This window comes from Pteronotus mesoamericanus, unplaced genomic scaffold, assembly GCF_021234165.1.
Source record: "Pteronotus mesoamericanus isolate MK-2021 breed Mesoamerican mustached bat unplaced genomic scaffold, CSHL_Meso_final contig_2, whole genome shotgun sequence".
NCBI classification, from domain to species: domain Eukaryota; kingdom Metazoa; phylum Chordata; class Mammalia; order Chiroptera; family Mormoopidae; genus Pteronotus; species Pteronotus mesoamericanus.
This window is the reverse complement of record NW_026555084.1, coordinates 28,571,499-28,596,763: the sequence shown is the minus strand read 5'-3', so window position 1 is coordinate 28,596,763 and position 25,265 is coordinate 28,571,499. Positions and strand designations below refer to the sequence as shown.

At 41.5% G+C, this 25,265-nt stretch overlaps 1 protein-coding gene across 2 annotated transcripts in view; it reads right to left on the bottom strand.

Moving 5' to 3' along the window:
- Positions 1-19,926, bottom strand: part of KIF3A (kinesin family member 3A) — a 42,680-nt gene extending 22,754 nt beyond the window's left edge. For both annotated transcript variants that reach the window (XM_054568490.1, XM_054568491.1), the window contains exons 1-5: positions 19,777-19,926; positions 16,911-17,184; positions 10,300-10,444; positions 10,078-10,162; positions 3,085-3,190 (exon numbers count right to left, since the gene is read on the bottom strand). In XM_054568490.1, coding sequence (XP_054424465.1) covers positions 3,085-3,190; positions 10,078-10,162; positions 10,300-10,444; positions 16,911-17,184; positions 19,777-19,782 — 616 coding nt within the window. In that variant the 5' untranslated portion in view covers positions 19,783-19,926. The remainder of the gene's footprint in view (positions 1-3,084; positions 3,191-10,077; positions 10,163-10,299; positions 10,445-16,910; positions 17,185-19,776) is intronic.
- Positions 19,927-25,265: the final 5,339 nt, after the last annotated feature.

Below are 25,265 nucleotides of genomic sequence, written 5' to 3'. Positions count from 1 at the left end.
TTTCTGGTTATGAAAACCAAGAAATGCAACAGACAAGCCGTGAAATGGAATCCCCATTGAATTTTACAACCCCTAGGAGAATACCGCTTGCAGCGATCAAGTAGACTCAGTGCTCCAATCCACTGACATGTTACACAGTGGAAGTAAAATAAAAAACACTCCCAGAGCTCTGATTTTTGTCAAACACTTATTTTGGAATAAAAATATTAAGTTTGTGTGTTTTTCAAGAGGGTATGGAAAAGTTCATTCTGTAAATATGCCTGCATGTGTATAAACTCACGTGTATGTACAACAAAAATATTTATTGCAGTATTGCTCATAATAGCAAGCCTGAAAACAACCCAAAAGTCCATCAATAAAAGATTGGGTAAATAAACTGCGCATACAGATCCATCCAGAGAAATACTACATCGTGCTTTTAAAATGCTTACATATATACTGGCATGTGTTAATGTGAAATGATCTCTAGGACAATATTGTTAAGTGAGTAAAGTATGCTATTAGCGGGCTCATAAAGAAAGAAGACAAGCACCCTGCCTGAAAACACATGTGCGTGGGCACACAGACTGCGTCAGAAAGGGCACACCAGCCACTAACACAAGCTGGTACCAGGTTACTGAGACAAAGGGTAGGGGACAGACTTGTTTTTCAGTGTATATTTTTGTGCCTTCTGAATTTTATACCATGTGAGGGATTACCTATTCAAAAAAAAATTATTTTTAAAGAAAAGAAACTTGGTTTAAAGGCTAGAAACACTGTCCTACAAAAATATTGATCCATTTACAAGGATGCGCACAAGGTAAATGAACTCGAATAGTTTAAGTTTGCACTTCAGTTGCTGGGCAGGCTGTTTGTGAGTTGACTGACTTATTTTCTTAAGTGTAAAATTAACTGTTTCTGTACTATGACACCTGTATAAACTGGGTACTAATTTTATACTTGTATTAATTTTTCACCTCTTTAGAATAGCAGCTTTTATTGTCCCATTTCTCCCCTCTGCTATTTACCTCTTGACAGTTATTTTACTATATTTCTATATGATAAAAGTTTATATTTACGTTGGAACTTTTATACTGGATATTTGTACTAAATGTTTAATTCTTGGATTCTATTTAAGAGTATTTTCCTCTCTGCTCTCTTAGGTTTTTCAACCTTTTTATATTTGTTTCATTTTATTTCTCTCATTAGAAGTTTTAATTTTCCTTGAACAAATCTCACATATCAAGTTAAATTAATTCTCAGGTAATTAATGGCAGGTTTTGGTCGCTACTATAAATGGAATCTTATGTTTAATGTTTAAATTAGATAAACAGTACATGAACATATTCCTGGTATAAAAATGTTTTTAATACATTAAAAAAAAGGAACAATGAAAGCTCCCAACATCCCTTCTCCCCAGTCTTGCTTCCGCTTCCCTAAAGACAACCACTACCGAGCGCCTCTGATTTTGCATTTCACGTGCACACATGCAGACACACACACACAGTGTCCACAAACAGAGTTTAGTAATTTGGCTTTTTTACACATATTAACAGGATAATGCAATAATACTATTCTGTAATTTGCTTTCTTTTCACTTAATATATCTTGAACTTCATTATAGTCCAGAGTATTTTTATACCATAATTTATAAACCCAATGTTTTGTTTCTAGTTATTTAAGTTGTTAAACTTTTTATTAAAAATAATGTTTAATAAAGCACGTTTTTATACTTGAAATATTTTTCTAGAGTACACATCTGCAATTAGAGACACTGGGCCAAAAGGAATGTATTTTTAAAATTTCAACAGATACCGCCAACCTGCTCCTCCAAAAGCTGCGCAGTAGTGACCCCATCACCAGTGCCCGCCTCTCCCGAGCCCCCCCAGCCTGGCCTCGCGTCCCCCGAGCCCCCGGGGAAGCGCTCCTGCTGCTGTTTCAATACGCATTCTACTGGCTGGTTGTGAGGTTGAACAACCTTTCATATGTGACTGCTATGTATAGTTCTGTGAATAACATATTCATACATATCTTTTGCTCATTTTCCTGTTACAATCTGGTCTTTTTTCTTTCTACTACTTGGTTTTTAAGAATACAATTGACTTTTAAAATTTTTTGTTTAACTTCCTTGAGCTTCCTTGATTTATAATGTAGTTTCAAAAACTGAAAAAAAAAATGTTTATTTCCTATGTTTTTATCTTTCACCTCAAATCTCTAATTGCTTTTAGCAACATCACCAGTACAAGGCCTGGGGCATTTGTGTATTAAATATTGCTGAAATTCTTATTCAGACAAAAACTGAAACAATTCCAAAAAAATGTCACTGTACTTAACTTTGTTTGGCTTTCCTTGTCAGTAGAAGGGAGGAAATACAGTGCCTGGTTATGCTGATTCATGGCCTAGGTTAAAATACTCACTCTGCCACTTATTAAGTAGTATATAACCCTGGACAAGTTATTTCAATTAAGTCTTGGTTTCCTCAATCATAAAATGGGACTATAATACCGTCAGGGTCTATTATGAAGATTAAAAGAGATCATTCTTATAAAGCACTTAGCACAACTAAGTGCTCAATAAATGTTAGCAAATATTATTATAGCTAACAACAAAGAGGTATATAAGAGTTTCAGAGATACAGCAGTAATACTAAGAAACAAAATTTTGGTCATCATAGAAAGCAATCTGATATCTTTCATCCATATGTGCTCACTACCTAGGAAAGAATCAAAGAGGAAGAGTTTTCAAGAAACTTAAAAATCCAGCCCTGACCAGTGTGGCTCAGGTAGCTGGGTGTCGTCCTGCAAAGCAGAAGGCCGCTGGTGTGAGTCCCAGTCAGGGCACACGCCTGGGCTGCGGCCTGGACCCTGGCCGGGGCACATGTGACAGGCAACCGATTGATGTTACTCTCCCTCTTTCTCCTTTCCCCTCTCTCTAAAAATAAGTAAAATCTTTAAAAAAAAAAAAAAAAGAAAAGAAAAGAAAAGAAAGAAAGAAATTAAGAAACTGAAAAATCCGGTCTCTGTGGGACAAAATGCCACACCAGTTTTGCTTCTAAATGAGCCTACACAAGACGAATGTTCGATCGCAACTATGTGGCATACTCACGGTTTTTGTGGCCTAGTGTCATAATTCTATCCATATCATCGGCATTATTTACCACATAAGCTGATAAATCTTTGATATAGACACCCACATCAGGCCTTTCTTTAACCTAAGGAAAAAAATTATAAGACTTGAAGCATATATATATCCATAATTCCTCCACAGCTATTCATTGAACATCTACTATATATAAGTGATATGTAAATGTGTTATTTATTGAACACAACTATTTCCTGAACATCTACTATGAGACACTGCTAGATATTGAGTACAAAGTGATGAACAAGGCAGGCAGTCTCTACACTTGTGGAAGTAAAAGCTACAGGGAGAATATACAAATGAATAATTAAAATCATTTTATTTCAATTGTGATAATGCCATGAATTAGAAAGACAGAAGACAATATGAGAAAACATTATAGAGAGACTTAAGCTAGTGAAGCAGGGATGTGATGTTTCCCCACGATGATGTTTAAGCTAAGACTTAAAGAAGCAGAAGGCAGCCAGTCTGGGTTGGGGTAGGAGGGAAAGACTAAATGCAAGAAGGATCTTGAAATAAGAAAAAACTAGACACGTAGAAAAAAAATAAACAAAGCCATGGTGGCTGAAAAGAGTAGAAAGCAGAATGGGGAAGGGGGTCGGGAGGTAGACTACCCGCCCAGAGAGGTAGACAGAGACAAAACGAAGCCATCGTTGGTCTTGACAGCAATCTGAAGCTGCCAGACAATTTCAAACAACTGAGTGAAACATTAGCTCTATAGCATCCATGCAAAAATACTTCCTTTCTGTGAGCAATCTTATTAGATATGTTAACAAATTTGAAGGATATATTTAGGAAAGATCTATATAAAATATGTATAAATAGTGTTAGAAATACAAAATTCACTTTGGAAGGCCCAGAAGGCACCCCCACAAGTCAACAAAAGAAGTGGAACTGAGGCAGAGGCCTGCGGCTGCCGGCGGGGGAGCCGTTCACAGACAGGAGGGCCCATAGACAAGAAGAGCTCAGAAAGCGATCCCAACGGCAAACACTGCAAGCGCACACGCTCCGAATGCCAGGTGTGGATTTTAGATCTAGTTGGGGTTTGGGGTTTGGTCTCTTTTATAATAATTTTTAACATATATTATACATTGGGAAAAAATTACCCCTTTTCTGTAAAGGGTTATAAATGAAACTCTAATTTTATTAGTAGTAAAGGAGTGGTTTTTATAAGCCAGCAGGTTTCAAACTGTGCTCTGAAAAGCCCTAGACCAGCAATTTTCAACCAGTGTGCAGCAAGAACTTTCAAAACACGCGATACCTGACCATGTAGTCGGGGGCACCGACCTTTTCCCTTAGACCGTCAAATAAAAAGATGACAACAGCCTACACAATAGCCGTGTGGTGTGAATGAATCAAAATTATGCCTATTCTTTGTCAGGCCGACAAAAAATATATTTTTAGTGTGCCGCAAAACATAAGTAAGTAACTTACGTGTGCCATGAGATGAAAAAGGCTGAACATCACTGACCTAGGGGGCGGCACTGAGGCCGCCGTGCGAGCCCGCGCGTCGTCGGGCCCACGCACGGCCCAAAGCAGGCCTCCGACCTTCATGCGCCTTCATGCGTTCCACACACTGTGTGTCCTCAGGAGGTCTGGGTCGGTGAAAGTGTTTAAATGCTTTAAACATTTTTAAAGGTTTGAAAATAACTAGTCTATTTCAATGTTTCTCAGAAAATGCATGGTAAAGCACAATTTGTGTCTGGCAAACTGACACTTGTGAAAAATACAAGAATCATGCACTTAGATGCCACAGCAACACCCAATTGCTACAGACGCTTTCAAACAGCCCTCTCACTTTCTGTGCTCATCACGCAGCAGACTGACAACACTCTTCAAACCGGCATCAGTCTGCAAAGTCTAGGCTTGTCTTCAAGCACAGAACGATCTTAATTCAAAATTCGACTAAGTGTAGACAAACTGATCAGATATGAAAGATGAAGAAACTGAATATGATTTTCAAATTTATAAAAGTTAAAAAAAGGGCAGTAATGTTAATCAAAGAATTTTTCTCATAAAAACACAGAAATTAAATTGCTATAACAAATACAATTTATAACACTAAAACAATGAATCTCAACGGGGGCAGTTACTGCCCAACTCTGAATGTTTTAGAAAGGTGGGGGGTAGTTTCCAGTTCACTTGAGGAGACTATTAGTATTCAGATAGGGACCGGGGATACCAAGCATCCGGCAGTGAGTGGGCTGGTCTCAATCAACGAAGAATTTGTCCCACGAAATTTTGAATGCACTACCAGTGAATGTCCTACAGGTGAATCAACTATATTTATCTGGGTCTAGACATAGACTCTATTTTACATATAAAGATGAAGTGCTTTTCCATGGTGGTGGTGGTAGTAGTAATAATAATAATAATATAGGAATGCAGAAATACTGAGAAAAGAATTAACTTTACTTTGCTCAGAACTCTACCAAGAGCTAGTCACTGTTTTAAGAGACCATGTCACTGACAGGAACACCAACCAAGGTGTTATCAGCTCGACATCCCTGTAACAGTCTGCACGTGCAGCTGCTGCAGTCGTGATGATTACATACGCCTCTGACTACTTCGTCATGTCAGAGTGTGGTCACCTCTAAGCATTCTATATACTGCAGTACTAACATTTTATTTTTTAAGTCATTTTATTCTCCTTTATATTACCGTTGGGCAGTATGTTGATTATTTTAAAAATTATGTGCCTAGGGATATTTTATCATCCATGATTTTATTTCAGGATAGTCAAAGAAGCACTACAAAATATTGTTATAAAAAGGAAGCACTGGCTCTGACCAGTGTGGCTCAGTTGGTTGGGTGTCGACCCACAAGGGAAAGGGTCGCCGGTTCTATTCCTGGTCAGAGCACATGCCTGGGTTGCGGGTTTGGACCCCAGCTTGGGGCACGAGAGGCAACTGATCAATGTTTCTCTCTCTCTCTTTCTCCCTCCCTTCTCCTCCCTCTAAAAATAAGTAAATAAAATGTTTACAAATGAGGGGAGGCACTGGGTCTAATACAGTTGAAAACCATTGATGAAACTGTTGCTGAATGGAACAGTTCCATTTCCATGGAAAGAACATTTCCATGTACAAAAATGGAAATGTTCTTTCCAAATGATTTTTATTCTAATAATTTGTGCAATAAAACAATAAACTTTTAAAACATAAGAGCACAGAATTAACAAAGTATCCATCAAAACTAAAGATGACAACTAGCACGTTTACTTAGTTTAGCACCCCAAAACTCCACATTTGCTATGTGTGCATTATCATTACAGAATAAGCCTTTATTAAGGTCCAACAAACACAAATAATCCTTACGCCTGTAATATATTGCTATATTGTTCCAAAAGCTAAGTTTATAGAGTAAACTTTTTAAAAAGCTAACATTTATTGAACATGATGTTTCAATCACTGACTTAAATACTTTGTATTACCTTGTTAATGTTGGCAATAATCCTATGAAGTAGATACTATTGTTTCCATTTTCATATGGCAAAATTAAGGCTAATCAAGGTATAGTAACTTGCTCAAAAGATCAAAGTCTGAACTCAAACTAAGGTGATAGGACCTCAGAAACCACCCTCTTAATGCTGGATGATACCACCATTCACCTGCTCCATGACCTTCAGCAAGTCAGGAAACTCCTCTAGGTTTCAGTTTTCACATCAGCAAAATTGACTGCTGGGAATAGTAAATGAAATACAGTATGTACTACTACCACACTGTACTGCACCGAATGCCTACAACCATATCATAAGAGCTCAGTAATAGTAGCTGCAGTTAGTCTACATACATTACTAATTATCTTACAATGCAATTCCACTCAAAATTCCAATATTAATATTTTAAAGGCTATTATTTTCCTTATGTTGGTCTCCTTTCCTAAAAGACTAAAATATTTTGCCATATTTACCACCTGACTCAGCAGTACTGCTTCACACATGCATCCTCGGATATGGCTGTGCATGTGTGACGCTTACTACAGAATTGCTTGTGACAGCAAAAGGACGGGAACAACCAAAGTGTTCACCAACAGAGGGCTGGCTAAGTAAATTTTCATTATGTCCATACAAAGGATATCATGCAGCTTTGAAAAAGGACAAAGAAAAAAAAATACGAGGAAGCCTTCTCTGTAATAATACTGAAAGATTGCCACAGTTCATTGCTCAGTGAAAAAAGCAAACTGCAATGGGGGGAATCATCCTTTCAATAGGCGGCGCTGAGACAACTGGACGTCTCCAGTCGCGAGAATAAAGGCAGTCCACCGCCTCACAGCATTTACAACAACTCGGAATGGATCAACAAACTAAATACAGGAGCTAAAACTACAGAACCCTTAGAAGACAACAGGCATAAACCTTCAAGATCTTGGATGAAGCAATGGTTTCTTAGATAGAACACCAAAAGCGGGAGCCACAAAACAAAACTAAATGAAGATAAATCAGAAATGATCAAAATTTCAAACTTTTGTGCTACAAGAGACCTCACCAAGAAAGTAAAAAGAAAACCCACAGATGAAGAAAAACTTTGCACATCATCTCTCTGATAAGGGACTTGTATCAACACTGTATGAAGAACTATTACAACTCAACATAAAAACAAATAACCCAATAAAAAATGGGCAAAGGATCTGAACAGACATTTCTCCACAGAAGGTACACAAATGACCAATAAGCATGTGAAAAGATGCTCAACATCATTAGCCATCAGGGAAATGGAAACCAAGCCCACAGTGAGATACCACTTCACACCAACTATAGTGGCTGTAATAAAAGACAGAGAACACAGTGTCCATGAGGATATGCAGCAACTGGAAACCTCATACATTGCTGATGGGAATGTAAATGGTACAGCCGTTGCAATAAACAGTCTGGCAGTTCTTCGAATGGTTAAAAATAGTGTTATCACATGATCAACAATTACACTGATATGTACACAACCAAGAAAACTGAGAATATGTTCACACAAAACACTGAACAAGAATGTTCATAACAGCGTTATTTGTAATAGACAAAAAGTAGAAACCACCCAAATGTTCAATGGATGAAGTAATCAATAAAATGTGGTATATCCATACAATGGATTACTGTTCAGCAACAAAGAGAAATGAAGTACTGATCCTGCTACAACATGGATGAACCATGAAAGATGATGCCAAGTGAAAGAAGCCAGTCACAAAGGACCGCATACTGCACTGCTCCTTTGCATGACACGTCCAAAACAGGCAAATCTATAGAGGCAGAGAGTAGATCAATCGCTGGCTATGACTAAGGAGAATGGGGGTGGGGTGACAGCTAGGGTTGTGGGGTTTCTTTTTGGGGTAATGACAATGCTCTAGAATCAGATAGTAGTGAGGGCTCTATAACATTGTGAATATACTAAGGGCCACTAAATTGTACACTTTAAAAAAGGGTGACTATTATGCTATGCAAATTATGTCTCAATTTAAAAAACAAAAAGCACTGGGTGGTGTGGCTCAATGGATCGTGCACCAGCCTGCAAGTGGAGAGGATGCTGGTTCGATTCCCAGTCAGGGCACATGCTGGGGTTGCTGGACAGGTCCCCAGTTGGAGGCATGCGAGAGGCAACAGATCGATGTATCTCTAACACATTGGTGTTTCTTCCCTCCCTCTCCCTTTCTCTACAAGTAAATACATAAAATCTTTAAAAAAAAAAAAAAAAGCACCAAAACCCACAATGAATGTGAATCAGCATCATTTGTCAGTTAACAGCATAATGTACCAATTAACAAATTTTGAGATTATCTGGTATTTATGCATATAATCTCACTTTCCCTTTTCTAAGGTGCATGATATAAGTAGTTTTTGGTGCCAATAAGTAGTTTTGGTTGTCAGAAGTGTACAAACTAGAATTTCTCAGTCAGAAAGCTTGGTTCTTTCTTCAGGTGAAGGAGTTGAAAGAGAGACTGAGAACACCAGTATCTGTGACTGCACTCCAGTCTTAATACCTATATTTGCACTACTTTAAAAATTTCTGATTTAAATTCTGGAGTACTCTTGGGAATTCATACCAGAGAATGAAAACTTATCCTTGCATAGAAATCTGTCTGAATATTCATAGTTGCTTTATTCATAATAGCCAAAACCTGTAAACCAACTAGATGCCCTTTAACAGGTGAATAGTTAAACAAATGGTGCACATACATACCATGCAATACTACTTAGCAATAAAAAGGAATGAACTAGAAATACATTCAACAACTTGCATGACTCTCCAGGGAGTTATACCAAGTGAAAAAAGCCAATCCCAAAAGGTTATATATATTGTATAATTATATTTATATAACATTGTTGAGATGAAAAAATTTTTGAATTGGAAAGCAGATACGGGGTTGTCCGGGGTTAGGGACGGGGACAGGAGAAGTGGGCGTGGTTTTGAAAGAGCAACATAAGGCGCCTTTGTGATGGACCGTGTTAGTGTCAATCTGTGGTAGTGAACATTCCCACCTACATGTGATGAAACAGTACAGAACACAAAACAGTACGAGAAAAACCGAGGGCACTTGGATGAGGCCTGGAGGTTGTATCCATGTTGACATCATGGTTGTAATAATGTACTATGTAAAAGTTTACCATTGGGGAAAATTGTATAAACAGTACATCTGCTTAAGTGGTAATCTCCCCATATTATTTCTTATAACTGCGTGTGATGTATATAGTATGTCACTTTTGGAGTGCAAATAAAATTGTTTGTATTTACATAAAAACAGTAAAAGAACACTGAAAACGATTATCTCTAAGGTGGGGAGAAATGGGGCAAACACGGCAGGAACAAGACTTTGGTGCATGAATTTTACAACATTTTTCTTTTTAAACCATGTGATCATATTATCTGATCAAAAAATAAGTGAAATATTAAAAGTACTTTTTGTACCAAAAGGATCTTAAGTTAGTAAACATTCTATTGCTTTGGAAAGTACTCCAATTGCAATTATCCTTACCTCTAACCTCTGTGTCTGATCCTTGCCCAAAAGGTCACGAACTTCTTCATTATATATTTCCAAGTAAGATACTCGAACCAAAAATCTACAAATAAAACATCATTTTAAAAACATGAAAGTGAAATTTTTATAATAGCAGTTTTAAAATGTGTTTATAAACTTGTACCATATGCCTTTCTTATGTTTGTACTTCTCAATATGAGAAAATAAAAGAATTTTTACCTTGTATCACCCTCTGCTTTTGCAATATGACCAAATATGTGAGCAAATGAATTTGGAATGATTCCTCTAAGTTCAGGAACAGCTCGAACACCCTCCATGGTAAAAGTTTTGCCTGTTCCAGTTTGTCCATATGCAAAAATAGTCCCTGAAACAAAGAGAATCAATGTTTTTTTAGAGTTTAATGCTACTAAAAATAGCTCTTAAAATAATCCCTTTGATACTGTGGTGCAATTTCTCCCCTAAATCCTTGTACAAATTTCACCTTTATTTTAAATAATTACAATATGTTCTCTGTGCCACATGAGCAAAGCACTACTAACATACTAGAGTCAAGGAGACCTTCCTAATTATTAATAAAAAGAATCCCAAACCCTACATGCAAAATCTTACACTGTGGGTCATTTTAAAACATTTCTTGTAATGTGTATATTAATTACTTAATGTGGATATTAAACGGTAGTGTAACTACAGCAAACGAGTACAGGCTCTAGAGCAGAAAGACCTCAGTGTGACTCCACACAGCTGCCACTTGTTATCCACCTTAGACAAGTTCTACCCAGAGACTGGCTCCTCAAAGGTAAAATGGGGGTAAAAACGTAGCTACCCTACATTAATAGTAAAAACTAAATAAAACACTTCACTTCAAGAGACCGACATGATGCCTGGTAGAATACAAGTAAATGGTAGTTATTTTCCTCATGATTCTAAAGTAACTGCATCCCAGAACAAAGCTCATTTATATTTATAGGAATAAAAGAATATCCAAGGCCCAAGGTAAAATTCATACTGTCTGGCATCCAACAAAAAATTGCTGAGCTTGCAAAAAACCAAAAAGGTATGACTCATAATGAAGACATCAATCAATCAAAAGCAACTCAGAACTGACAAAGGTGTTAGAATTAGCAGACGCGGACATTAAAATAGTTAAACAGTTATAAAAACTACATTCTACACGTTAAAAAGTTCAGTGGAAACTTTGGATCGAAGTTTGGAAGAACCCTGATGGAAGATATAATAAAGACCCAAATCCAACATCTAGAGATGAAGACTACAATGTGTGAGATGAAAAATACAATAGACAGGGTTAATGGCAGATCAGACACTGCAGAAGAAAAGATCACAAAGAAAACATAACACAAAAACAATCAAAAATGAAACAGAAAAAATTTTAAAAATCACTGAGCTGTGGGACTACTTCAAGTAGCCTAATATACACATCGATGTGGTCCTACAAAAAGCGGACATTGGGGACAGAAAAAAATATTTGAAGAAAAAATGCCTGAAATTTCTCCAACTTTGATGAAAACCACAAAACCCACAAATCCAAGAAGCTTAATAAACCTTAAGTATAGGAACATGAAGAAATACACACAAAGGTACATCATAATCAAATTGCTCAAAGCCAGTGATAAAGAAGAAAATGTTAAAAGCAGACACAGACAGACATGTTATATATAGAAGAACCAAGATAAGAATGAAAGCAGATTTCTGATCAGAAGAAATACAAATGAGAAGGCTACAGCACTATCGTTAAAGTGCTATAATAAAAGAAGAAACTACGAACCTAGGATCCTATACCCAGTGAAAATACTTTCAAAAACAAAGGCAAAATGAATGCCATCACCAGTGGACCCCACTCTAAGGAATGTTAAAGGAAGTTCTGCAAGGCAGAAGGAAAGTGATCTAGATGGAAACATGATCTACATAAAAAATAAAGAGCCCCAGAAATGGTGACTAATGGGTGCATAAGTATGTATGATGTTTTCTTACTATTTAAATCTCCTCAAAAGATAACTGATGGCTTCAACAAAAATAATAACAATGTGGTTTGGCGTTTACAACACACAGAAGTAAAATATACGACAACAATAGCATAAAGCTTGGGAGGAGAGAAATGGAAGTAGAGTGTAAAATTTTTATGTTACACATGAAGTTGTATATTACTTGAAGGTAAACTGTGAAATAGTAAAGATCTATAATATAAACCTTAAAGCAACCACTAAAATAAAACAAAGATATATTGTTACAAGCCAACAGGGAAGATAGAATGGAATAATAAAAATACTTGATTAATCCAAAATAAGGCATAAAAAGAGGAAAAGGAGAACAAAGGACAAAGAGAACAAATAAAAAACAGCAAGATGATAGATTTACACCTAACCATACACTCATATTAAATGTATCTATTAAAAAAAATGAGCCTGTAAATACCTTCCCTCAAAAACAAATAAATAAACAAACAAACAAAACTCCAGGCCCAGTTGACTTTACTGATGAACTCTTAGGAAAGATATAATACTAATTCTAGACATATTTTTCCAGAAAATTAAAAAGGAGGGAATATTTCCCAACTCCTTCTATAAAACTAGTACTACCCTGATAACAAAACCATATAAAGATGTTACAAGAAAACTATATACTTATGTCCCTCATGAACACAGATGCAAAAAATTTTTTAAAAATTTTAGAAATCAAATCTAACAACATACAAAAGGATAATATAACATGACTAAGTGGCATGTCTGGTTTCACATTTAAAAATCAATCAGTGCAATTGACCATATTAACAAACTTAAAAAAAAGAAAAAGAAAAAAAGATCATTTTCAATAGGAAATGCAGAAAAAATTGCTTTTAACAAAATGAATATTCCTGAAAGATGCTATCAGCAAACTAAGAACAGAGGGAAACACCCTCAATCTGGCAAAGGGTGTCCATGAAAAATCTGCAGATAGCATCATACTCGCTGGTAAAACAGTGAGTGTTTTCTCCCTAAGATCAGGAACAAGACACGAACGTCCACTCTCCCCACTTCTATGCAACGCTGCACTGGCGGTTCTAGCCAGTGCAGTTCAGGTAACAAAAAGAAATTAGGAAGCTACAGTGCAATCCCGGTAACCAAAGGATAGGAAAGAAAGAAATTAGTTGGACTGTCTTTATTTGCAGACAACATGCTCTTGCCTGTAGAAAATCCTAGGGAATTTACAAAATAATAATAATAATAATAATAATAATAATAATAATAATAATAATAAAAGCGTAACAGAAATAATAAGCAAGTCTAGCAAGGTTGCAGGGCACAACAGTTTTGTTGTTTTTTTTCCTAATGGACATCAACTGCAAAATACAATGATATCACGTCACACCCATTAGGATGGCTATAATCAAACAAATAATAAGTTTTTGCAAAGATGTGGAGAAATTGGAAGCCTCATACATTGCTGGTGGGAATATAAAATGGTACAGCCACTGTGGAAACGTAGAGCCATTAACCTTTTGACCCAGCGATTCCACTCCTAGGTACTCCTAAAAGAACTGAATTTAGGAGTGATTCCACTCCTAAAAGAACTGAAAACATATGTTCACATAAAAATTTGTACAAAAATGTTCATAGTAACATTATTCATAATGTTACTAAGTCAAAAAATGGAAGTAATTGTTTATCGACTAATGAATGAGTAAACAAATTATATTATAGTCATACAATGAAATATTATTTTGCCCTAAAAAAAGAATGAAGTACTGATATATGCTACAAGGATGAACACTGGAAACGCTATGCTAAGTAGCCAGACACAAAAGACTGCATGGCGCATGGTCCTATTTCCATGGAGTGCCCAGAACGGGCACACTCATGCACGCAGGAAGCAAGCAAGAGGTTGCCAGAGCAGAAGTGGGTGTTAACTACTAACATGGGTACAAAGACTCTTCGGGGAGGTGATGGAAATGCTCTGGACACAGGTAACGGGGATTGTCGCACAGCGCTGCGAATGTACTAAACACATGACTTGTACACTGCAAAATAGGTAAAACTGTGAATTTTATGTTATTTAAATTGTATCTCAATTTTAAAAAACTACTAAAATAATCAATTGCATTTCTATACATTCACAATGCACAATTCCGACAATGAAATTATAAAAACAATTCTATTCACAAAAGTATTCATAAAAAATACTTAAAAATAAACTTATGAAAACAAGTACAAGGTCTATATACTAAAAAATATAACAATACTGATGAGAGAAATTAAACAAGACATAATAAATGGACAGGTATATGTTTCTGGACAGGAAGACTCAACATTGTCAGAATTCAACAAAATCCCAAGTGTTTTTTATGGAAATTGACATGTTGATCCTGAAATTTGTATGAAAATACAAAGGACCTCAAAACAGCCAAAATAATTCTAAAAAAGAGTAACAAAGTTAGAGACCATATACTACCTAATTTCAAAACACACAATTTCAGAACAGGACACACATGGAATAGAACGGACCATCCAGAAATAAGCCCACACCTTTGTGGTCTATTAATTTTCAGCAAAGGCACCAATTCCAAAGAAAAGGATAGTTTTCTCAACAAATGCTGGAACAACTGGATATCCATAGGCAAGAAGGAAGAAAATAAGGAAGGAAAGAACAACTCTTACCTCATACCACATACAAAAAGGAACTCAAAGTGATTCACAGACCTTAATGTAAGGCCTACAACGTTTGCAACTGCTAGATAAAAATCACAGGGGAATCTCACTCACAGGGAAGGGCAGGCCAAGGTCCTTTCTCTGGCCTACACTAGCCGCATGAGCTGCTCGGCCTGTTTACCTCTGCGACCTAGTCTAACGCTCTTGGATTCATTGACCTGATGCTACTCCTCTGGCCTCTTCTCACTCCTAGAACACACCAGGCACATGTGTGTTTATGGGGCTTTGCGCCTGTGGTCTGGTCCTCTGCTTAGACTGTGCTGCTCTCAGCTATCCACACGGGGCGATCGCTCCCTTTCTTTAGAGCTGTGCTCTGATGGCACTTTCTTGGAGAGAACGTCCTTGTCCCCCAATCTAAAATTATGAACTCTTCCCAAAACTTCCTATCCTCCATCCCTCTTTATTTTTTCCTTTTGCACTTACTAGTTATCACACAATAACATTTATTTATCTTATTATCTACCCCATTAGAATCTAAGCTTCTTGATGACAGGGCTTTAATGTTGTGTCCCCAAGTACCATGAACAGTAAACAATATATTTTGAATAAATGGATGTTGTCAAACACTCACTGTAAGCTTTACATATTCAATAGGACTTCCACTCAAGCAGAAATTGTTTTTATGTAGCCTATAACCCACTTAAAATTGAAGAGTTTTGGTATTTTCTTTATTCCATGCTACATCTTCAACTATAAAAACAAATTGTAATTCTTTAGCAGGCCCCAAAAGGAGTAATTTAGAGATAACTTTATTAACACATTCTACATTCTCACTATTGCCTATCAAAAGTGATGAAGTGTTGTATAGCATAGGAAATACAGTCAATGCTATTTTAACAATTATGCACGGTCTCGCGCAGGTCCTGGAAACATCGGGGGGAGCACTTTGTAAAGCATATGATTATCTGACCACTATGCTGTGCACCTGAAACTAATACAAAATAACACTGAATGTAAACTGTAAATGAAAAATAAAATTTAAATTTAAAAACATAGGAGGAAATCTTTGTGGTCTTGGGTTTGGCAGAAGTTTCTTAGCTATGTCACCGAAGGCATGATGATAAAAGAAAAACGTGATCAACTGGACTTCAGCAAAATTCAACACTTTTTCTCTTCAAAAAACACCACTAAGAGAATGAAAACAGAAGCCACAGGCTGGAAGAAAATATTATAAAAACATTTGAATTTAGAATATACAAGGAGCAGGACTCAATAAGAAGAACAGCAACCAAATTTAAAAATCAGCAGTATTTTAAGAGACATTTTACCAAAGAAGATATATAAACGACTAACACGTAATAGTTACATGCAGCTTTTAGACCGTGTGAGAGTTCGACACCTGTAATCCCTGCATTGTTCATGGGTCAACTGCACTCAACACTGGTAGTCATCAGGGAAATAAGAGTTAAAACAATGAAATTCCACTATAGATCCTCCAGAATGGCTATAAGTAAAAAGACTGATAGGCTAAATGTTGGCAAGAATGTGAGGAAACTGGGAACTCCCACACCATGCTGGTGGCGGGGAAGGTATACAGTCACCGCTGTGGACAAGTTTGACAGTTTCTTCAAAAGATAAACAAACATTAGCTGTAGGACCCAGCAATTCCACTCCTAGGTCTCTACTCAAGAGAAACCTTAAAGTGTATCTGTACAAAGACTTAAAAAGAAGGTTCCTCACAGCATGATTTATAACAGCCAAAAAACGGAAACAATCCAGATTTCCATCAAGTATCATAAAAGGCGGTATGGTGATGCAATGGGACACAGCTCAGCAATAAAAAGGAACTACTGATAGATGTCACGACATGGATGACCCTCGAAAACATCATGCTAAGTGAAAGAAAACAGATAAGAAAAACGAGGTAGTGTGTGATTTGATTTACATGAAACTTTGAGGAAAGTCAAAACCATAAACAGAAAGCAGGTCCGTGTGGCTGCCTTGGGGTGGGACAGCAGACACCAAGGCGCGTTTGGGGGCGATAAACGGAACTGGGATCGACAGTTTCACAACTGTATGTATTCACTACAACTCCTCAAACTATGATTACAATAGGTGAATTTATGAGGTACTGCGAATACCTTGATAAAGTCCTTTTTTTTTTTAAAGTGAACTATATAAAGTACTCACCATTGTAGCCTTCAAGAACAGAATCAATAATAGGTCTTGCAGTTAAGTTATAAACATCAAGTTGTTTACTCTCTGGTCCAAAAACTGTATCAAAAGTAAACGTCTTTGGAGGTTCATTGGAAGAATCAGTCTTATGCACAGTGATGGTTCCCCTCATCTCGTCCACACTGACGGCCTGCTTGTAGCACATGGACTTCTCCCTCTCATTGAGGGGTCGGCACCTAACCACCACCTTCACATTATCACAGCTTTCTGGCTTCTCTGATTTATTAATCTGGAGGGGAAATATTTACAAATAATGAAAAGGACATTTACTTTTACCTTTAACAGATTAAATTTAAAACTCGAAAAAGGCTATTTTGCCATCTCAGTGCCTTGCACATGTAAGCACTCCATAAATATTTGTCGAATGCAATTTAAGATCTTACAGCTACATAGAAAAAGCTTATTAAAAGATATGAAAAAGGAAAGTTTCCTTTACAATACAAGTGAGGGGAGGGAAAGTCTAATTTACACTTACAATAAATGTTATTCAAGCAGAAATGAACCAGCATATTATTGACTCATTCTGCACAAAAGTCCCTGACCTCCTCTGAGTGTCCTACTTGCAGAAAAACACATGTGAACATAATTAACAACTTTAGTCAAGAATATGGCTCTGACTGGTGTTGCTCGGTGCGTTGGGCACCATCCCACAAACTGAAGGGTTGCCGATTGGATTCCAGGTCGTGGCTCATGGCACCAGGCACAACCGCAGCCGTGTTGAAGCAACCGATGGATGTTTCTTCTCTCACTCTCTTTCTCCCTCCCTTCCGCTCTCTAAAAATAAATAAAATCTTTTCTAAAGAATCCTTAAAGTGGTCTGCCAGATCTGGCTCTGACCCATGTCTGCTTCTCCTGTCTTGCTTCACACGTTATGCTGTGTGGCTTTCTTAGCCACGGCCACACTGGCTTTCTTTTAGGCCTTTTCTAGTCACCACAGGCCTTTTCAAGTGCTGTTGCTTCTGCCTGAAACATGTCTCACTCTCCTCTTCATTTATACTGCAGATTTCAGCCCAACAGTCACTGCATCTGGGCAGACTTCCCTGAGTAGGTCAAATCCGAGTACAGGCGTACCTCGGAGAGACGTAAGGTTCGGTTCCAGACCACAAAAGTAAATCGCATAATGTAACAAAGTGAGTATTGCGATTGAGGGAATCGTACTCTTTTTGCTGATGAAAGGTCTTGCCTTTAATTTGTACAACAAAAAACGAAACATCTGCAAGGCACAATAAAGCAAAGAATAACATGAGGTATGACCGTGCAGGCGCGGAGAATGCCGTTCCCGTGCCTTCTTCCACATCTGCTTATAGTTCCACTTCTGATTGCTCATCATTTCATTGTATGTCTTTCTCTCTGTCTACACCAGGGGTTGCAAACAGGTAGTCAAAGGGCTGGTTTCAGCCCACCAATGTCTTTTGTTCAGCTCATAGTATTTAAAAATCTTCTAAATTAGTTGCTAAAACTGAAAAATTTTACAAAGTAACAATTTCAGATTTTTTTTCTTTTAAAGATTTATTATTTTTATAGAGAGGGGAAAGGAGGGAGAAAGAAACGGAGAGAAACAGCAATTGGCCGCCCCTCTCATGCCCTCAACCCTGGACCCCATCGCAACCCAGGCCTGTGCCCAGGCTGGGAATCAGCCGGCGACCCCCGGTCCACAGGCCGGCACTCAGTCCACTGAGCCACACCAGCCAGGGCACAATTTCAGATTTTCTTGAAAACATGTTTGATCTGACATCTACAGGCCAGCATCCCTACATGGAAACACTTTACAATTCACCAGAATCTACCTCTATCTATTGTTTGCCACCGAGTAACTTCGTTAATATCAAGTGCCTCGTCTCTGTAAACACGCCTGGTTTTCACCCTCTACCCAAGAAGGCCAGGTTCCTTGTTCCCAAGGTTAAGAGCCAGGCTGGTTTTGCTCAATATTGCTCAAAATAGAGATTTTTCTCAATCTCTAATGCCTCACATGTGGTTGCTGCCCAATATTTGTCCAATTAATTGATAAACAACTTGAAAGCAACGACAGGGAATACTGAGCATTTAATGCTAGATGTCAAGCACGGTCCTTCGATTTTCCTGAGTAGTATCTTATTTCATCCTGATAACAACCCCAAGAAGAAAAGTTAAATTATGTGGGAACTAATGGCCCAGAAAGGTTAAATAATTGTCCAAGGCCTCGTAACAAGCAAATAACCGGCCTCAGCACAGGTGTTCTCCACGTCCCCTGTGCTGGACTACGGACGCCCCCTGACTAAGTGCTCGGTAACAACCTGTGAAATCCTGCAAGACAAACATACCAGCACCCACTCCCGACCTCCTCACACACAAAGACCCCTACGGGTTACATTCTTGCGCTGCTGGCTCAGGCGCCACACGAGCAATGACAGCTCGAGTCAGGGGGCCTGCAGTGGGGGAGGCAGCCCTCGTTTTGCTGCCTTCCGGAGATCCAACGGGGCGCGGAGCATCCAAAACCGACCCCCACGGCCGCTCCCAGGCGCCCTACCCAGCCGGCAGGGCTGCGAGCGAGAGCGCATCCTCCGGCACGGCGCCTTTTTGTCAGGCAGCGCAGGCCCTGCAGGATGCAGCAGCGACCAAGGCAGCGGGGCTTGCCCTGAGTCCCTCCCAGGGCCAGCCGGACCCCCGGGCGCCACGGGCCCACTCTCCAGGCTCCCCAACACACGGCCGCACGGTCGGGCCCTGCCCCGCCCCACCCTACCCCGGCCACCCTCCCGCTCCGCGCCTCCATGGTAACGGCCGCGCCCCCGGGCCAGGCCGCTGAGATGAGGAGGAACCGCACGGTCTGAGCCACTCTCCTCACCGGCATCGTGGCTCCGTCCCGTGCCCGGTGGGCGTCCCCGCCCGGGTGCAGTCCTGCGACGCCGGCCTCGCGGGAGAGGCTGGCCAAAGATTACCGAAACACAGCCTTGGCGCTTTCGAGACTGCGGCTCTTCTGAGCGAGAGTGCGCCGTGCGCAGGCGCACTCCGAGTTCGCCCCGCCCCATCCCCCCCGCTTCGGACTTCCCCAGCCTCTTGAATTACGCCTGCGCGGAGGCTTTCGGAGTCCGTCTCCTAGGACGCCAGAGTGAGGCCGCGCCTGCGCAATACTGCCATTCCTCTGCGCTAGAAACCGGGCGGGTATTGAGGCAGGGATACCTGGGTGTCGCCGGTTGAGAAAAGGAAGCTTTCCATCTTCTGGCGCTTGCAGTGCTCCAATATTAAAAAAAGAAAACAATAGCAATTGTACATTGTGTCCCATCTAGAGAGCTAAAGTCTCTCCATACATTACTGCGCTTGATTGCTGACTTATTTATGACCTCTCACCATTAGAAGGTGAAGTCGTGAGGACCTTTTGTTGTCTTTCTCACAAGTGTCTCCAAAACCTAGAATGGGACCTAGAATAGGACCTGGAACAGGGTAGGCTTTCAATAAATATTTGTGGAAGAACAAATGTTCCATCTATTGTCTTTCTTATTCGAACCTCGAACCTCTTTCCTGAATGCCCCTCCATTTGGGTGTGTAATGGGTATTTCAAGTTTTTATGTCTAAAACTAAAAGGCTGATTTCCATCCCTTCTTCAGTCCCCATTCCTACCCCCTCTACTCCCCTCACCAAAGGTCAAAAAACTTACCTCGTCACAATAAATGTAACCTGAATTCTGACAATTGCTTGGGTCAAAACCAGTCTCTTTCTCTCATACACAGGATTCAATCTTTCAACAGAGCTTGCCTCTGTCTTCAAAGTAGAACAAGAATCTGACAACTTTTCAGCACAACCACCGTTTCTCACCTATATTACTACAACGGCTCAGAAACCGCTTCCCTTGCATGCGTCCTTGTCCCCTCTTAGTCTGTTTCAACACAGAAGCCAGAGAGATAATGTTAGAACGTGAATTAAGTAGTGTCTTTTCTCTGTTCAAAACCTGTCAACGGTTTCCCATCTCAGAAGGTAAAAGTTACAAACCCTCTCCCCATGCCCTACAATCTTCCCCCTTGCCCAGTATTCTGCACCAGCCCCTCCCCCAGTCCCCTCGATTCATGACATTACAGGCATGCTTCTATCTTAGAATGCAAAGGCTTTTTGTGCTTGCAGGAGGAGCTAATAAAAATAAATACAAAGCCTTTTACTTAGCTCCAGTGTACAGTTCTAAGTGCTTTATCTTCTTTTAAACATTAAGACACATAATAACTTTTTAAAATAGGTACTATTGGTCATTTTAATAGAAAACAGGAATAACTATTTTACAGATGGAAAAACTGAGGCACCAGGCCATTAAGTAACTTGTCCAAGGTCATACATATGGACAGTGACAAAGCCCAGATACAAACGCAGGCCCTGGATAGCTCTCCCCCTAGATAGCTGCCTGACCCCCTCACCTCCTTCAGATTGTCTTTGATCACACATGACCTTCTCCGTGGGCCCTCCTACGATCTATTTAAAATTCCAACCTTCAACCCCAGTCTTAGCTCCCCTTCCTAGTTTTTTCTGTAGTACTTACAGCATCTGATATACGTCTGATATACATTTCATATATACATATACTCAGCTTCACTGAGATATGAACACAGACCATAGAATTTAAATTGCACAACTCCATGGTTTTTTGCTATATATAGAGTTGTGCAACCACAACCACAATTAGTTTGAGACATTTTCATCATCCAAAAAACTCTGCGCTCACAGCAGTCATTCCGCTTGCTCTGCCCCCCTCGCCAATGTCCCGGCCCCGGGCAAAAAACAAACACAAGAACAAAAACACTACTTTCTGCCTCTATAAATTTGCCTATTCTGGAAATTTTTAATAAAAAAATTATATAATATGTGGCCTTCTATGAATGGCTTCTATCACTTAGAATAATGTTTTCAGGCTTCATTTCTATTGTGAAATATATCATGTTTATCATTACTTTCATGGCTGAATAATATTCCATTGTATGGATATACCGTTGTGTGAATATATCACAATTTATCTCACTTAACTATTGGTGGACATTTGGGGTGTCTCCAGTTTGGGGCTCTTACAAATAGTGTTGCTCTGAACATCAGTAGGTGTCTTTTGGTGCACACATAGGCATTTCTGTTGAGCATATACTTAGGAGTGGAATTGTAGGGTTTCCATGTGTTTTTCTCATGTTAATTGTCTGTCTTTCCGGACTGAAATGTAAGTTCATCTTTCCGGACTGAAATGTAAGTTCATGTCACTGTTAGGTCCTAGCGCCTAAGACGTTGTAGGCCTTCAATAAATACCGCTGAATGGAAAAAGGTCTGCATGAATGAACGGTTTTGGGAGGGAGATAATGCCTTCTTTTCCTTCCTTCCTTCCTTCCTCCCTCCCTCCCTCCCTCCCTCCCTCCATCCCTCCCTCCCTCTCTCTCTCTTTCTCTCTCTTCCTTCCTTCCTTCCTTCCTTCCTTTCTTTCTTTCTTTCTTTCTTTCTTTCTTTCTTTCTTTCTTTCTTTCTTTCTTTCTTTCTTTCTTTCTTTCTTTCTTTCTTTCTTTCTTTCTTTCTTTCTTTCTTTCCTTTCTTTTTCAAGAGAGAAGGGGTAATCGAGACTCTGGGAGGCCGAGTCGCATGCACGAGGTCACACAGGGAGCCAGGGACCCCTCCCAAGCCTGACTGAGGAAGGAAGAAGGGGCCGTGGCTGGTGTCCTCCAGGGCCCGCGCCAGCACCCGTTAACCCCTCCGGGCTCGAGACTGAGCAAGGGGCGCGGGCTCCGGGCGGGGAAGAGGCGCGCACTGGGCGAGTGCTGGGTGGGGGCAGGGCCAGACGGGCCCCTCATCAACTTGCGCGCTCGGTCCCGCCGTGGCCCAGGTCTGCGCCCCTCACTGCAGAAGCAAGAGTCAAGGAGGAGCGGGCTTGCGCCAAGGGCAGCTCCTGGCGAAGCTAGGGTGGGCCCGCCGAGCCCGCCTGCCCCGTCCCGGGACGGCCCAGAGCCGAAGCCCGGGGGCCTCGGTTATAAAAAGCCCCGCCAAGGCGCACGCAGACCCGGGGACCGGCGCTCGCCGTGGCCTCGGGCGCGCGGTCCCCGCCGCAGCCGGAGGTCTCGGAGGAGGTAAGGTTGGCCCGGACGTTTGAACGAAATAGCCATCAGCCTCCTTCTCCCGCCGTCGCCACCCCAGCGCCGGCTGGTGCCGTGTGACTCGGCGGGAGTCCTGGACGAGTGCCGGCTGGTCGCGCATCTGAAACTAGCCCTGAGCCTTACGGCGCGTCTGCGGAGGACCGGCCGCCCCCCGCAGCGGTGTACCGGTCCCCGCAGCGGGGCGCTCCCGGGAGCACTTGCATCCGCAACCTCACGTGCGCACCGGACGCGGCCGGGTCCCACCTGCTCCCGCGCTCCGGCGAGCCTCCCCCTGCAGGCGCGGACCTTCCCCGGGTGCGTCCCCGCACGAGGCACGACGCCTGACTCGCTAGTCCTCTCACGGCGGGGTGGGGCTGGCGGGGTGCCTTTCGAGTAAGTGCTTGGAAAGGAGCCCTCCCTGTGTGGGTCTCGGGACGGAACACGGGCGCGGGAAGGGGGCGCATCGTGAGCCGCTGGGCATCCCGCCGCGATTTAGGGTGGAGGGGCTGCTCCCCCTAGGCAGGCGGCTTCTGCCACTGGAGGACCGACACCGGCCACCAGCCACCTTCCCTGCCATTCCTACGCCCCTTTTTCAGCAGGTGGAGTTCGGGGACACTTTCCAGGGAGTCGCGTTGCAGCTCCTGTGCCCGGAGAGCATCTTCACTTCCCCCAGGCCACTTTTAACCGGGCTCTATCTTCTGCCACCTCCTGGTTTCAGTGAAGGTAGGGAGCCCTCCGGGGGACGGTGGGGGGTGGGGGGAGGGGGAACTGGCCTCTGCTTCCCGTCGCTGCCTGGCAGGTGCGCCTCTCGGGCGCTCAGCTCTAGCCTCTCCACAGCCCACGCCTGTGCCCGTCGGCGGTCTCGTGTGGTCGTCAGGGGTGGACGTGGGGAGCTTGGGAGGATCTAGTTGGGAAAGGACTTCCCTCGTGGTAAGATGGGATGTGCTTGTCTGCACCTGTCGGGCGCCGCCCGAGCCAGGCTGGGCCTGCGTTCTCTGAGCAAGTGCCCTGTTCCCGGCCAGTCAATCCTCGACGGAGAGAAGGGGCTGCTGCCTAGTCATCCGCGGTTCCGCTATCAGGAGCGTTTCCACTGGTCAAATCTAAAACTGGTCCTGACTTATTTATGGAGGACAACAAGTCTTTTTTAAAAAAAAAAAAGGGGGGGGGAATTAGTTTCTTGAAGAAAAAAACACAAATGCTTTACGGTTTGTTTCTGGCACTCACATTCTACTCAATTGTTTGTTCCAGGCTGCAGATAAAAGAGAGGTTACTCCACATTGTCATAGTCTCCTTCTTGAGTCTTGCTGCAAAGGCTCAGGGAGAAGAGGGGGCAGCGCCCCGGGAAGCCCGCCCTGGGCTGCTTTGGGAGGTGGAAGGGTGTCACGTGGGTGCGCACGAGCTTCCTGTGCACCTGCGCATGGTGGGCATTTTGGAAAGTTATTACCTTGCCAGGCTCTCTGCTGTCCCTTCTTGAGGCTGGTCACCCACCAGTGGAGAAACAGAGCAGCTGGATTCTCCCAGCCCAGAAAACCCAGGGGCCTGGCCTCCTCACAAGTAGATCTTGCCTCCCTGGTTGATGTCAGATGTCCCTTCCCAGGAAGCACAGGCATCTGCTGCTGAGCTTGGAAAAAGGCCTCCCAAACCATGTGGCCTAGTGTCCACCCCTGGAAACAGCATCTAAGAAAGCTGCCTGAGACTCTGAGACTTGGCTGTGTCGATGAAACGTGTTCAGGGACCCGGGGACCCTTTTCAGAGAGGGGTAGGGGTAGAGGAGAAGCCTCCCCAAGTGCTCCAGGCTTGCTCGAACCTGCCTACATCTCACTGTGGCTTCTGTTCAGGAGAAGCCCCCCTCCCAGGACCCTCCCCAAACCACCTTCTCTCCTTCCCCTTCTCCCCCTGCCTTCAGGGGTAGTGGAACCACGGCCATTTCCCCAGGGTCTCCCTTAGCTGATTGCAGGACCTGAGGGGCCAAAAAAGTCACTTATGCCCAGTTCCAAGCCTTCCATAAATATGCTTTTAACTTTTATTAGAATATAATTTCTGCCCCCCAAAGTTGCTTTTGTCCAATTAAAAATTAAGTAAATGACCTTTAAGGGAAGTATTTCTGGGGATGATAGCAATACTTTATCTCAAAAAGTAGGGCCAAGTCTTGGATGTGCTTGGTACTTGCATGTTTACTCAGAGGCAAGCCTTATCAGTCCCTCTAGGATAAAGTCATAGTCTTTCCAGAACTGACCTGCCTTAAATTGAG